Source organism: Girardinichthys multiradiatus, chromosome 7 (assembly GCF_021462225.1).
Source record: "Girardinichthys multiradiatus isolate DD_20200921_A chromosome 7, DD_fGirMul_XY1, whole genome shotgun sequence".
NCBI classification, from domain to species: domain Eukaryota; kingdom Metazoa; phylum Chordata; class Actinopteri; order Cyprinodontiformes; family Goodeidae; genus Girardinichthys; species Girardinichthys multiradiatus.
In genome coordinates this window covers 25,299,570-25,315,270 of record NC_061800.1, presented here as the reverse complement: position 1 = coordinate 25,315,270, position 15,701 = coordinate 25,299,570, and the positions used below count along the sequence as shown (strand labels likewise).

The 15,701-nt window shown below is 41.5% G+C and overlaps 1 protein-coding gene across 1 annotated transcript in view; it reads left to right on the top strand.

The window, feature by feature from the left end:
* Positions 1 to 15,701, top strand: part of LOC124871171 (ATP-binding cassette sub-family C member 4-like) — a 92,361-nt gene that overhangs the window by 12,139 nt on the left and 64,521 nt on the right. The window contains exons 4-17 of the mRNA XM_047370252.1: positions 3,923 to 4,147; positions 4,246 to 4,335; positions 8,296 to 8,459; positions 8,554 to 8,679; positions 8,861 to 9,110; positions 10,208 to 10,315; positions 10,471 to 10,560; positions 10,762 to 10,953; positions 11,092 to 11,186; positions 11,269 to 11,355; positions 11,906 to 12,002; positions 13,105 to 13,323; positions 13,444 to 13,575; positions 13,723 to 13,760. Coding sequence (XP_047226208.1) covers positions 3,923 to 4,147; positions 4,246 to 4,335; positions 8,296 to 8,459; positions 8,554 to 8,679; positions 8,861 to 9,110; positions 10,208 to 10,315; positions 10,471 to 10,560; positions 10,762 to 10,953; positions 11,092 to 11,186; positions 11,269 to 11,355; positions 11,906 to 12,002; positions 13,105 to 13,323; positions 13,444 to 13,575; positions 13,723 to 13,760 — 1,913 coding nt within the window. The remainder of the gene's footprint in view (positions 1 to 3,922; positions 4,148 to 4,245; positions 4,336 to 8,295; positions 8,460 to 8,553; positions 8,680 to 8,860; positions 9,111 to 10,207; positions 10,316 to 10,470; positions 10,561 to 10,761; positions 10,954 to 11,091; positions 11,187 to 11,268; positions 11,356 to 11,905; positions 12,003 to 13,104; positions 13,324 to 13,443; positions 13,576 to 13,722; positions 13,761 to 15,701) is intronic.

The following is a 15,701-nucleotide window of genomic DNA, read 5'->3' as shown; positions in this document are numbered from 1 at the left end:
AATAAATGTTCACAAACTGTCACATCCAGGCCACCAGCTGAGGGCACAGTTAAAAACATTGAAAAATATAGACACAATAACTCTTGGGGATTTGGTCCCTCCTATTTCGGAAGGAGTGAGACCTCTCCCGAGTGTGAGCAGCTCTGTTGCGCAGCCAACACCGCGCGCATGCGCACTACAAGATGGAGCTTTTTGCGGCCTAGCGCCAGAAGGTGGCGCTCTCAGCCCGTTTTCAACAGACTGGCCTGTCAGCCGCCTGACAGTGAAAACCAATCTTTGGGAAAAATGCACAGACTCAGAGAGGGTTTTAAGAACAATAAGGAGGGGATACAGGCTGCAGTTCGCCGTGTCCCCCCCATGCTTCAGGGGAGTGATTCAGTCACAAGCAGAAGGGGAAGCCACTCTTTTCCTACAGGAGGAAATTTCCTTGTTGCTGGAGAAGAGAGCGATAAGACTGATTCCTCACGAACACAGCAGGGTCGGTTTTTATTTGCGCTATTTCCTCGTGCCGAAGAAAGACGGGCGGGGTATGCGTGCGATTTTAGACCTCCGGGTGCTGAACAAGCATCTGAGAAAATACAAATTCAGGATGCTAACCCACACCTCCCTGCTGCGCTTCATACGTCCGGGCGATTGGTCTACTTCAATCGACCTCAAGGATGCTTTTTTTCACATCCCCATATACCCACCACACAGAAAATATCTCAGATTTGCATTTCAGGGAAACTGTTACGAATACTTCGTACTCCCTTTTGGACTGTCTCTGAGCCTCAGAGTGTTTGTGAAGTGCACGGAGGCTGCTGTGTGTCCGCTCAGGAGGCGGGGCATCTGCGTGGTGATGTACATAGACGACTGGCTGATCGCCTCGTCCTCCCACCAAGAAGCTGCAGACCACACAGCTGTATAAGCACAGCACATGATGGATCTGGGTTTCCAAATAAATGTAGAGAAGAGTGTCCTGCTTCCTTCTCAACACATATCCTTCATAGGTCTCTCCCTAAACTCAGTCCAGGCCGGAGTGAGACTAACAGAGGACAGAGTGAAAACCATGCTCGGCTGCTTGTGCATGTTTCACAGAGGACATCTGGTAACGTTCAAACTCTACCGAAGGCTTTTGGGGCTGATGGCCTCAGCATTAGTAGTAGTCCCGCTGGGACGTCTCCACATGAGAGGGATCCAACGATGGGTGGCCTCTCATCAGAGGCTGAATCCACACTTCCATCAGAGAGTGAGGGTTACCACAGCCTGCACAAGAGTACTATGTCCTTGGCGGGATGCCGATATGCTGACACAGGGTGTTCCGATGGGAGTCGTGCAAAACAGAAAGGTGGTCACAACGGATGCCTCCCTGTCGGGCTGGGGAGGTATATGCGAACGACAAATGGTGAATGGGTCTTGGGGCCCAAACATGCTGTCAGCTCACATAAATTACTTGGAGCTGATAGCTGTTCACTTAACGTTAAAACATTTACTCCCTATCCTGATGGGACACCAGGTGCTGATCAGAACAGACAACACCACTGTGGAGGCTTATATCAACAGGCAGGGAGGTCTGAGGTCACTGAGGCTCCACAGGCTGACTCACAAACTGATAATTTGGAGCAGCAGATATTTTCTGTCTCTGAGGGTCACTCACATCCCAGGAGTAGTGAACTGTGGAGCAGACCTTCTCTCCAGGGGAATCCTCTGTATGCAGAGTGGAAGCTCCATCCGGTGGTGGCCAGGCTGGTCTGGCAGAAGTTCGGTCAGCAATCAGTGCCCCCTGTTCTTCTCCCTGCACGATCAGAATGCACCTCTGGGGGTGGACTCACTAGCCCACACCTGGCCTCATGCTCTGCTCTATGCGTTTCCCCCAATAGCTCTCATTGCACCAACGCTAGCCAGGGTACGAGCAGAAGGCCTGACAATGATCCTTATTGCACCCCATTGGCCAGCAAAACACTGGTTAGGGGAAATAACACAGCTCCTCTGCCAGGAGCCGTGGCCTCTTCCTGCACGCAGAGATCTGCTGTCTCAGGCACGAGGACAAATATTCCATCCCCACCCAGAACATCTGGCTCTGTGGGCTTGGCCCATGAGTGGTTCAATCTGCAATCAGTAGGTCTCCCTCAGAATGTCATTGAAACAATACAGAATGCCAGAGCGCAAATGGTCCATTTTTGAAAAATGGTGCTCTGAAATTCAAGAAATTCCCTTTCAGTGTTCTGTGGCGGTGATTTTAGCCTTCTTACAGAACCTGATTGAAAAGGGAAAAGCTTTTTCCACTATTAAGGTTTACTTAGCAGCAATTTTAGCCTGCCATGTAGGTTTTGAAGGAAAAGCTGCAGGCCAGCATCCATTAGTGGGCCGGTTCATACGAGGGACTCGCAGGAAGCTCCCTGTTTCAAGAACCACTGCTCCATCATGGGATCTGCCCCTGGTGCTGGATGCTCTCACTACCCCATCCTTCGAGCCACTGGATCAGGTGGAATTAAAGATAGCTCTAAAAACAGCACTTCTGGTGGCACTGGTCTCTGCTAAGCGTGTGGGAGAAATCCACGCTTTATCAGTGCATCCTTCTTGCACAAAATTTTCTCCGGACAAGACTACGGTGGTTTTGCTCCCCAACCCTGCTTTTGAGCCTAACGTGTTGGGGTCATACTCTCCAATTGAGTTTGTGGCTTTTAATCCCCCTCCTTTCTCCTCACAGGAACAGGAGAAGCTGCTCAATCTCTGCCCCAAACGTGCTTTACAGATCTACCTAGGGAGAACAAAACAGGTCAGGAAAAGTGACCAGCTGTTTGTCTCCTGGGCTAAGAATCATTATGGGAAACTGGTGTCAAAACAGCGGCTCGCCAATTGGATCACTGCTGCAATCTCCTTAGCCTACAGTTCAAAAGGCCTTCAGCCTCCAGAGGGCCTGTGTGTCCACTCTACTAGGGGCTTAAGCTCTTCATGGGCACTGCTCAGAGGAGTATCTCTGCGAGAGATTTGTGCCGCTGCAAGCTGGGCGTCTCCTCACACGTTTGCTTGGTTTTACAAACTTGATGTTACAGTATAATCACTGGCTCATTCAGTAATCAGTGTGGCACCAAGGACTATAGAGAACTGTGATTAATTGTTTTACAATCTGCTGACATGCAGTGTGTAATCTGCTGAGCAATACGGGAGTCAGTATATTTTCATTCTCAATGTGAGACACGAAACGAATGCTATGAAAGAGAACTTTAGGTTACTTTCGTAACCCCGGTTCTCTGAGTAGCATGAGTGAGTGTCTCACCAAGTCACCCTCCTTGCTCTGATGTTGTGAGGAAGAGGTGAATGTTTTTAATAAACTATCAGTGCAGCGACAGCCCTATAAATAGGGGGAGGGACCCTGCCCTTTCTGACACTGACGGGCTTATTTCCAGCCAATCTTGGCTGGCGTAATGCAATAGGAGCTTCTGAGGAGGTCACGCCGAGGGTGTTCCCAATGTGAGACACTCACTCATGCTACTCAGAGAACCGGGGTTACGAAAGTAATCTAAAGTTATGTTCACTGTTAATTTGGTTTCCACATAAATAGGATTTCACAACAGAGCACAACTAATAGTTGTCTTGTCAACAGATTGTACAGTCTAAGCAGTGTATCTCAACAGGCATATTTAGGGGAATCGGATTAATGGGGCTGAATACAAATGCATGCTGCATTTTTTAAGATTTGTTTTGTAAAAAAAAATCTAAACCATCCATCATTTCTTTTCCACTTCACAATTATGCACTACTTTGTGTTGGTTTACAACATGAAATTCTTTTACGGTACATTGATGTTTGTGTTTGTAATTTGACAAAATGTGAAAAGGTTCAGGGAAGACGTACTCTTTTTCAGTCAAGACACTGTTTTCACAACAAGCTTTTCTTTTAACATGTATGAATTGGAGCTTTACACTTGATTTTCTATTAGGAAGTTATCAAAGTCATTCAGCCTGTGCTACTTGGGAAGCTGATAGAGTACTTTGAGAGTTATGACACTGCTCAGCCAGCGTCGGTCTCTGAGGCTTACAGCTGTGCTCTAGGCATTTCATTGGCCACCATGGGCCTAGCTCTGCTTCATCATCTGTACTTCTACCAAGTTCAGCGGGCGGGCATGAAGATTCGCGTGGCCATGGGCCACATGATCTATCAGAAGGTCAGTCCTCATATTACACCAGAATAGAAAATTATCTTCTGCGTTGAGCAAGCTGAGCTAATTTGATAGACTTGATTTGATACCTTTGTTCTGCATAGGGTCTTTGTCTCAGCAGCTCAGCAATGGCCGAAACAACCACAGGACAGATAGTGAACCTCCTATCAAATGATGTCCACAGATTTGATGAGGTGACTAAACGTACCTTTCTACAATCAACTTTAATCCTGGTATTTTTTATGTGTAAATTTGGTTGTTTAATTTTGGAAATAATAAAACATTTACAGTTATTGTTTTATGTAGAGATACAAATTTGTTGGCACCCTTTCACAATGACCAAACTTGTAACCTAACTTGAAACTGACAAAAATAAAGTTAAAAGATGGTGTAATTAAACAAATAAAAATTGCTTGGATAAAAAAGAATAGTACCTTTTAAATTTAAGGCTTTGTGGAAGCAACTTTGATAGCATTAATTCCCAAGAAGCTACTTTACAATGAGGTATCTGCATATGACAAGTAGTTTGGTCCCCTCTGCTTATGCTGTCTCAGGTTTATAGAGGTGTTTCTACACTGCAGTTTGTCAGATCTGTCCAAAGATTGTCTATAAGATTAAGATCTGTGTTCATAAAGGGCCATTTAAGAATAGTCCACTGTTCCTGCAAAGATTTAAGATTCACGGTACCACATACAGCAATGCTGCTGTGAAACAAAACCAAGCCCCCTCTATGTTGTAGAGTGCTTCATTCTTTCTTTTGTTCACATAGAGCTGAAGCAACTGGCCAAAAAGCTCAAGTTTTGTCCCATCAGTTTAAAAGATAAACTCCCTGAAACTCTCAGGTCAACACACATTTTCTTGAATTCCAGTAAGGCTTTTTGTGTTTTACAGACAGTCGTAAAGCCCTCTTGGGTCTTCTTCCATAAAGCCCATTATGGTCAGAAATGTGACTGATAGCACGATCATGATATATTTATTTATTTCATGCTCCGGTGCAGCAGTGTCACCATGTAATTATTTCAACTGTCAACTTGACCCATTTAACTCAGTGGGCGGGCTCCTCAACACCTTTCGATGTTTGATTGGCTGCTTCACAGAACAAGTCAAGAGAAGTTCTTCTAAGTTTGCTATGAGTCTGAGGTCAATATGTCTTCATTGAAAAGTGCGGAAATGTTCCAATCTATTTACCAAAAACTCTAGTTGAGCATATCCAGCTTCTATATCACTAGCCTGGTCAAAAATATCTCTAAATAGTTCATAAGAGAGCCAATCGAGGTGTTGCATAGAGGAAAAGTTGCCACAGGATCAGTGTTAGCTGCCATAGGATCAACGTTAGCCCTGACTATTGAGTTTTTACTTATTTATTTTTTTTTTACTGTGTCATGTCCAGCAGGGGAGCACTCAGAATGGGGGGTTTTCATTGACATCAATGAAGTTGCAGCCTCACTTTCGGTCTTCCATCTTAGATGTCTCCGAATCGCTTTACGCTTTTGCCAACATACTTTTTCGACCACAGATAAGGATCAAGAGTCATTGCAGCCTCCTGATTAGGCCATGTACCTCAAGAAAATTGCGGTCATCAACAAGGTTGATCCATATGTTGGTTTGTTTAGCGCAAATTCGGACAATTGGCCACACAACTATTTTTTCATAGCCATAACATAGGCAACAATCCATGATAAATTCAATATTGCCTTTTATTGGATAATTACATAATAGGTGTATTACTAGATAATACATTTACAGTACAACAGCAAAGGTAAATTGCAGCCTACATCTAGCTGGTCAAGGCTTAAGAGCGCAGCTTACTGAAATAGGTCACAGTGCTGAGTGCTGCCACACAGCTCAGAATCAACTGATCAGCTTACGGTCTTGGCAGACTACTTTCCAGAATATTATTACAATCAATGTAGACAAACATTATTTATTTACCTGTCACAAAATTAGCACTGCACACTCGGGCGTGAGTGAGGTTCAAGCTGTCTAAATCTGCCCTGGATATCCGATTAGGCCACAGTACTCACTGTTGTGTACTCAGTGTTTTTGTTTTCTCACACTGATTTTCAATCACGGCTGACAGATGATAGAATGATTGTTGTTCTTGACTGCCACATGCAGCACAACCAACAATTAAGCAAGTTTTTCCCATTGTTAAATTGAATTGCTTCACTGATCCCACTAAAACTAAGAAAACAGGCTGCAGCTGCCAGCCAAGATGGCGATCATGAAGTGCGGTCATGTGACCGCGACGTCATGTGAAAACCCCCCATTGTTGTCTGAGTGCCAAAAAGAAGCCCAACAAATTTAATTTCACAAGTGGAGCATTACGGCTAACGCTATAATGCTACTCTTGATATTTATAAAAGAAACTTTCTTAGAAACTGCTTTGGGATTTTTTTAATTGCAATGGACACAGAGTTGGAAACGAAAAGGAAAAAAAAAACAAGCAAGAAAGAGAGAGAGGTGGGGCAAAAAGGAAAAAGGGAGAGAAGGAGAAAATAATTGAGGAGAGAAAGAAGGGTGAAGAGAATACATATATAACAACAGCATTGTTACTGAAAAGTGCACGGTACTAATAAATGCAAGATGTATTTTGTGGTAACTGCAGCTCAATATAGAACATCTGTGTATCTGTTAACATCTGAATCTAAACACCTGTGCGTGTAAGTGGGAACACACTTGTGTATATAAGGTTTCTCCATAAAAATTTACAATAGCAAGTGTGAGCAGCCATAGATGTGCCCCCCTGGACCCGAGACAGACACAGAGATCTGAGCCACAAACATCCAAAGGCCCCCCAGAGCACGGGAACCCCAGGAGGACCATCACCGGGATTACCACAACCCCCAGAGAAGAGCTGAGGGGAGCACCACCCAGCAGCCACAGTACAGAAGTCCCAGGGAGCTGCAGCGATGTGCCCACAGGCTCCGCCGGCAGCCATCTATGCCAAAGCAGATCCAGCCATGGACCCAGAGACCAGAGACCCCGGGGCACCCACCGGGAGAGCGCCGGCACACACCAAAGCACCTAGCCCCAGACACCGAGAACCACCAATACACCAGCGGGCAGAGTCACCAGCCACTGGCAGGGAGTGTCGCAGCGAGGAAATAGGCCCCACATTTAATGGGGGGCCCGCCAATCAGACCTGTCCCAGGATGAAACAGTCCCAAACCCCCAATGAAATCCGATCTCAACCCCATGAGCCCAAACATGAATCTCCCCACAAGGCCACCAACAACCAGTATACAGATATCGAACACATGCCCCCAAACCCAAACGTCATGAATCCCCACAGGGGCACAACCAGACAGATGAGCTCCACCTCCGAAAAGCAGATGAAGACACATCCACACAGTGCAAGCTCCACACATGGCCCTGCTGAAAGCACCCCTGCTGCATCCTACCCCCACCACACAGCGCGCTGCTCTGGCAAGGCAAGCGCCCTGCACAACGCCACCCTAGCATCCGCCCACAACCGCAATAGAACAGACACCTCTGAGCACCGTGCTCACAACGGACCCTCCGACCACAAACCAATGGGACAAAGTCGGGACAAAGTCGGCACACACCCGGCGCTGGCGGCAGCCACTGAGTTTGATGGGTCACTTGATAGTTTCAATAATTTCCTGATGACACTGCTGCATGGGAGCAATGAAGTAGATAAATAAATATATAGTGAAATAATTATATGTATTTTCAAATGAATTCATTTTTTTGATGACATTTAATTATTTAATTTCAGAATTTAAAAGGTATATTTAACTATTTAATGGGACATTTAATTATTTGACTTTGCATTTCATAATTTAATGGTATATTTAATTATTGAATTATATATTAAATAAATTAATGCTACATTTGATTATATAATAGGGTATTTAATGGTACATTTATTTATTCCATGGGACATTCCCATTTATTATTTCATGATATATTTATTTATTTATTTTCCCTTTTGGCTTTATATATTACAAGTATATGTTGGGCAAAGACTGTTAATTTAATCACTTTTGAAGAGAAACTAAACATTATTTCAATGAGCTGTAAGGGTGGCAATATATTTGTCTGGTTCTGTTGATAACATTGCTTAGGGCTCTTAGTGACATGCATTGTTTATATAGAGTAACATCAGCCTTCCCTCAAACTCTCTACAGGTTACTTTATACTTGCACTTCTTATGGCTTGGTCCTCTTCAAGCAGTATCCGTGATTGTACTGTTGCTGTATGTTATCGGCCCCTCATGTCTTGCTGGAATGGGGGTCCTCTTATTTCTGATGCCAGTACAGACCTTGTTTGGACGTTTGTTCTCCAGTCTCAGGTTTATTTTGGATCAGTTACACATTGGTTTGCTAGATCTATAAAATGTCTTGTTTTGTGCTCACTCCACTTCTGCACTTTGTCTTTAACTGTAGGGCTGCAACAGCAGTGTTAACAGACGAGCGAATATGCACAATGAGTGAAGTCATTTCTGGGATCCGAGTGATAAAGATGTATGGATGGGAAAAACCTTTCAGGGCACTTGTGGATGAAGTCAGACGGTGCAGTAAAGTTTGTTTTTCCCTCAGTTTTCTTCATGAATTCCTATGATCAAGTTTCTACAGTTCATAGCAGAGAAGCATCAAATTAAGACATGCCCTTTATTCAGATCTGTTCTCGTACTCGTCGAGTACGAGTACGAGTACGAGTATATGGCGCCAATATGTTTTGTGTTTTTTACAGAATGGAAATCTCCAAGATCATGCAAAGCTCTTACCTTCGTGGCCTGAACATGGCGTCATTTTTTGTGGCCAGCAAGATTGTCATCTTTTTCACCGTCTGCGTTTACGTGCTCACAGGAAACAAATTGTCAGCCAGCAAACTGTTCATGTCCTTTTCCCTGTATGGGGCAGTAAGACTTACCATCACTCTCTTTTTCCCCTTTGCCATTGAGAAGGTCTCAGAGTCTCTCATCAGCATTCAGAGGATTCAGGTAAAGACATAGGAGACAGAAAATAAAAGTGCTTCCCATAGAAACCGCTACTTTTTTTTAGGTATTCAAGCAAATGTCTGGGATAAAACTGAAATACTTATCAACTCTCATAACTTTCTTTCCAAATGGTCAAGTGAGCCTTAAACAAAAACCTTCTAGCAGAAAATAAATTACACAAGCTTATGAAAACATCATACAGTAAATGGTCTTTTGAGGAATACTAACAGCATGGTCCACAAGATCTTAAGAAACTGAGCATGACTTCTCTGGTAAAATACGTTAATTATCACAAATGTAGCAAAAGTAAAAAAACAAAACAAATATAACAAAATAACCTAAGCAACAATTGCAACAGCTGTAACAATGTACCAGGAGTAAAAATGTAACAAATGTAGAGAATGTAACAAATGTAACAAATATAATCAATGTGAGAAAACAATTAAATAAATTTATAAAAAATAAATAATAAATTTAAGAAAGTAACATATGTGAAAAAATTTAGTAACTGTAACAAAGTAGCAAATATGAATGAATAATAATGAAGAAAAGCAAGAACTGCAATAAAGTGGCACATTTAACAAAGTACCCAATGTAAAAAATAACAAGTATAAGAAATGTAGCAAATATAACAAATGCAAAAAGTAACAAATATATAGTAACAAATTAAAAAACTGTCACACCTTTAACAAATGTAACAATGTAGCAAGTGTAACAAGTGTAAAAAATGTAACAACTCACGATGTTACAAATTAGCAGTCGTGACAGATGTAAGAAAGCAACAAATTAGCAAATGTACCACAGCGTTAAAGTAACAAATGTAACAATTGTAACAAAGAAACACATGCAACAAATGTAACAAGTAGAACAAATACAACTAATCTAATACACATGTAAAAGTGCAACCAATAGACCAAAGTAATGAAATAAACAAATCTAACAAAATAACAAATCTAAAAACATACCAAAGACAAAGATAGTTTTTGAAAAGAATATTGATAATTTTGGGCAATCAGTGAATCATTTCTTTACATACTTGTACATTTACAACCAAGTTTTGTACGGTTTAAAACCCCTGCAACTTGTTTTTTTTCCCCAAGAAATTTCTTCTGCTTAATGAAGTTGCTCCTCAGCATCTGGGAATTCCTTTGGCAGACAAGAGGGACTTTATAGTAAAAATTCAAGATTTGAAATGTTACTGGGATAAGGTAAGAAACCCTGGGATAAACTACACTTTCTCTTGCCTTTTATTAGGCATGTTGCTCATATTTCTTTAACTTTTCTAAATTTTAACTATACCTGCCATGAACTGATTTACTGCATATATTCCACCAAGTACATTTTGTTTGGTCTTTAATTGCAGAATATTGAAGCACCAACTTTACAGAATGTGAATTTTACAGTGAGACCTGAGCAACTGCTGGCAATTATTGGGCCTATTGGAGCTGGAAAGGTCAGGTCTGTTCAGTTTTCACAGTTTTAGTCATGTTTGTGAACCCTGATATACCTTAAATATCCAGCATTTAAAAACCATATGTTAAAACCATTTTGTTATCTTAATTGACTCCCATTTTTTAGTTTGTAAAAAATGAATTTCGTGGTCCCTCCAGGATGTCAGTCTTGTCATTTACATCTGGATTTTTATTCCTGTCAGTCCTCACTCTTGAATGCCATACTGGGAGAACTGAGTCAGGAAACTGGTGTGGTCAAAGTCAAAGGACAGGTAACCTACGCACCCCAGCAACCGTGGATTTTACCTGGCACGATCCGAAGCAACATTGTGTTTGGTAATAAGTTCAACCCCAAGAAATATGATCGAGTCCTGAGAGCCTGTGCCCTCAAGAGAGTGAGATTCCCTATTGATGTTCTTCATTATTACAAGTTTGACAGCATTTTTATGCTCACATTAGCATGTCTGGTCAGTGTTTAATTTGATATGGCTTATTCTGAGTCTTCCCTAAAAGTTGCTTCTGTCCTCCCTAAGGACATGGATCTTTTGCCTGGTGGTGACTTGGTGGCTGTTGGGGACAGAGGGGCAAACCTCAGCGGAGGACAGAGGGCACGAGTTAGCCTAGCAAGGTGTGCTGAATACATTTTAAGTAGTTCACCTTCTTTCTTGGAACCAGTGAAAATAATACCCTCCATTTTTGTGGACTTTCAGAGCGGTGTATCGTGATGCAGATATCTACTTGCTGGATGACCCTCTCAGTGCTGTGGACGCTGAAGTGGGCCGATATCTCTTTGAGGAGTAAATCTGATTAGCAACATTTTACACTTATGATTACAAAAGTAGGCACTCTTTTAAATATAGGGAATTATGTTTTGATACCAACAGTAACTCTCAGTCGTTGATTTCTGTTTAACTTTATCAGTCTCTTGGAGGAATTTTTGGCCGCTAACAATATTACACTATTTCATTTATCTCTCCATAGCTTTCTTAGGGTCCCACAACAGCATTTATAACGCTTCCCAGACTGATGGGAAACAATGATTGCAAGGTTCAGTGCAGTTGTCTTTGCTTTTTGGTCATTGTATGAACACACAGGTATGCTCCAGACCAGCAAACTGACAAAATTTCTCCTTTAATAGAGGTGGTTTCACCTGCTGATGGTCGACAATGAAGCGGCTGTTGTTTTCACTCTCAAGTTCTCTGGAGGCAACATGCCTGTACTTAGTTTACCACACACAGTTTTTATGTAGGGAGGACTTTCTATTACCATGTCTGTTGCCCCGTTAATGATTATGAGGAATTATTGAATTGAACATATTTTGTTTTCTTCATATATAATCTTTTTCAGGTGCATTTGTGGACTCCTGAGGAAGAAGCCCCGTATTCTTGTAACTCACCAGCTACAGTATCTAAAGGCTGCAGATCAGATTGTGGTCTTAAAGGAGGTTTGTGCTTCACTGATTTTGTAGTCATTAAACAATGTGAGATATGTGGAGGGGCAAAACCTTTAAGTCTTATTGATCCTACGGCTTAAAGTCCTTTTAAAAGAGATGCCAGAGAAAATTCTGGAGTGGCCTCTGCCAGTTTGATGCAAAGTGCCCCTCCCTCCCCTTTTCCTGCACTCTGCCAGTCAGCTGTTAGGACTTGAGGAACGGAGGAACCCAGAATGCAGACTAGCAGGCAGCATAATGGTAAGTGAAAAGGATTTAATTAACCAAAAACAAAAACTCACTCACTGATGAGACAGGAACAAAACAGAAACGGGCAAGCGAGACAGGCATGACATGATCCAAAAAGCAAGACATGAGCGTGATCCACGAAACAAGACTTGAGCATGATTTGAAAATGTTTCCGTAATGAATGACAGAACAGGTGTGTATTTATGTAGTGTGACCAGGTGAAACAAGAAGACAGATTAACTTGGAGCAGGTGAACCAAATAAAGATAATTAACAGACAGAACACAATGTGACAGGGGCAAAACAGAACTAAAGGATACAAACAAATAGAAATCAAACTAGAAAAACATGAAACCAAAGCAAAACCAGAAGCCCAATCCAAGAATACAACTTAGCAAAACATGAATACAAAAACTAAAGCATGACCAGGAAAACAAACAGAAACACAATTCAAAAATCTAACAACAATAATAATAATAATAATAATAATGATAATAAACAGAAGAACAATTCAAAACTTCAACTGTGAAAAACATATAAAGAAAAAACCCGAAACAAAAAACCAAACATTTCCAAATCATGACAGTCAGCTAGCTAAAAGAAGGCTCCTACACCTTTTTCTTTGGAAATTTCTCCTGCCATAAAAAAGTTGGACAGTTATGCCAAATACTGCGATACCATGAAACTTTGGTATTCTTACACAAGGTTGATATACCTTGAGAATCTCATACTGGCCCCATGCCTACTCTCTTGATACCCTGTCAGGTTACCACTCTGGTGAAAGTTTGAATCTTCAACTTCTTGGCCAAACATGAAATTAACTCAAAGATACTTTGTCTTTTTTCTGCTTCTTTTATTGTTGTTTTCAGGGCCAGATGGTTGCACGGGGGACCTACAGTGAGCTGCAAGGCTCTGGCATAGACTTCACTTCCCTTCTTAAGGAAGACCAGGATGATGAGGGGCAGAACATGGCCCCACTGTCTGGAACTTGCTCTTCCTGCCATTACACCCTTTCTGACAACTCCTCCATGTCTTCCCTTTCCTCCTCTCGAAGCTCTCTGATTGATGGAGGAGACATCCTGACAGCGGTGAAGTATAACTTATTTTTGCCACTAGAGAGCAGAAGAGACTCACATTGTCCTGCTTCTCTGCGTGGGTCTTTTTTTTTTAGATGTTTTTTAATGCCTGAAACTTGTTTCTGCGTGTAGGTAGTGCATCCAATAGAGGAGGAAAGCCGCTTAGAAGGAAATGTCGGCCTGAGTATTTATGTGAAATATTTTCTGGCTGGCGCCAACCTTCTGGTCCTCTTGTTTCTCATTTTACTTAATGGATTAGCTCACGTGAGTTCATCTCTTTAATCAGTTTAATGCTTGTTTCTTTGTTAAAATTGGATGTTGTGAAAATTAAATAATTGTTTCAAGTTCTCTATGTTTAGAATAGACCCCCATGGTTTCTATGTTAAATAAAAAATTTTGTGTTATATTTAGATTTCATTTGTTCTTCAGGACTGGTGGCTTGCACAATGGTGAGATTTTATTTATTTTCTTTTTTTGAAAAAAGGGAAATGCTTGCAAAAATGTGAACAGATAGTTTTGTAAGTCAAACAGGCATATTTTATCTAACTGAAAATGGTAAGGAGCTCAAAAAACGCCTGAACAAAACAGTTTTTCATGACTTTGTCTGTTGCTTACTGAACCTATGGAGGACCGATCCTGACATAATTAAAAATAAAAACAGAAATATATAGATTTTGTTTTTCCTTTTCCTTAGACATGAGTTTTCATCAAGAAATGTATATATTCTCTTTTTCCTTTTCCTTAGACATACCTTTGTTCTTTTTACATTTCCTCGTCTCTCTTTTTCCTATACCGTATGCATTTGCCCTTCATTATGCAAATGAAGAGGGCTGCCTTCTTCTCTCCAGCTCCTCTACTATTGGTCAATAAAAAGGAAGGAGGAGGATCCATGGGCAGGCCGAGGGTGTGTCCCAATTCAGGGCCTGGATGTTTCCAAGGCCGTACTTGTGGGCCGATTACGTCACAGCGCGGCGCGGGAGGTCTGTCAAATGCGGAAGACAAATGTGTCCTTCTTTTGCCCGATTTGAAGGATGGGTCGTGAATATCCTTCACGGTCCATCATTTCCCATGATTCGGGTCGAAACGGATTGGTCAAGCAGGGGCAGCCATGGCTGACCACAGTGGCAAAAGCTGTGAGTAAATTGTGAAAAATTACACTTTCTGTGACACAAATTAACCTTTACAATGTTTTTAGTGTGGAAATATAACTGTATAGACGTGAAAAATCTGCTTGATTTATCAAGACATCGCTTAATTTCAAACGTGGTCCGACGGGTTCGGAGTTTTCATCTCCCACCGTAGTAACTCCCGGCTTGCCTCGCCAACCCTACCAGCGGTGGAGCGAGCTAGCCCGGTAGAGATCTGACCGGACTCCCGGCACTGAGCTCCTGCTGGCAGTCATCACAGTGAATGTTAAACACAAGTGATTTCTAACAGTTTGTGTTAGTTTTATTTTTATTTATTGTGTCATTTAAATGTAAGTCGATTTGACATTACAGGTGATATATATATATATATATATATATATACTGCTCAAAAAAATAAAGGGCACACTTAAACAACACGATATAACTCCAAGTAAATCAAACTTCTGTGAAATCAAACTGTCCACTTAGGAAGAAACACTGATTGACAATCAATTTCACATGATGTTGTGCAAATGGAATAGACAACAACAGCTTTCTGGCTGATATTTTGGTCAGTTTTGAATGTTGGTGGTGCTTTCACACTCGTGGTAGCATGAGACCGACTCTACAACCCACACAAGTGGCTCACGTGGTGCAGCTCATTCAGGATGGCAGATCAATGCGAGCTGTGGTAACAAGGTTTGCTGTGTCTGTCAGCGTAGTGTCCAGAGCCTGGAGGCGCTGCCAGGAAACAGACCAGTACACCAGGAGACGTGGAGGAGGCCATAGGAGGGCAACAGCCCGTCTGCTCCTTTGTCCCTAAAAAACAAAAACAACAACAAAAAAAACATCTTGCTTAATATCAGTGTAAAAAAAGCCTTTTTTTAATTTTACATTTGTCTTAATTTGCCGAACATATTAAAATATTTCTATGCAAATGCCTAAAACAAGCTCTTTCAAACTTTTAACTTCTTTACTGAGATTTGCTTGCATTTGAATGTGTATTTCTCTTCAGCTGTACCTGGAATCACGAATTATAATGGTAGCTGAATTATAAATACACTTTTAAAAACACATATAGCACATTTCTTCATCAAAAATGAATATTTAAGAGCTTATTTATTCTCAATCACACTCTCCAGCGATACGGTGAGATTACATAAAATTGTCCATTTATTCAGGTTAACTTTAATATCACCTGTAATGTCAAATCAACTTACATGAACAAATGACACAATACATTAAAATAATACTAACACAAAC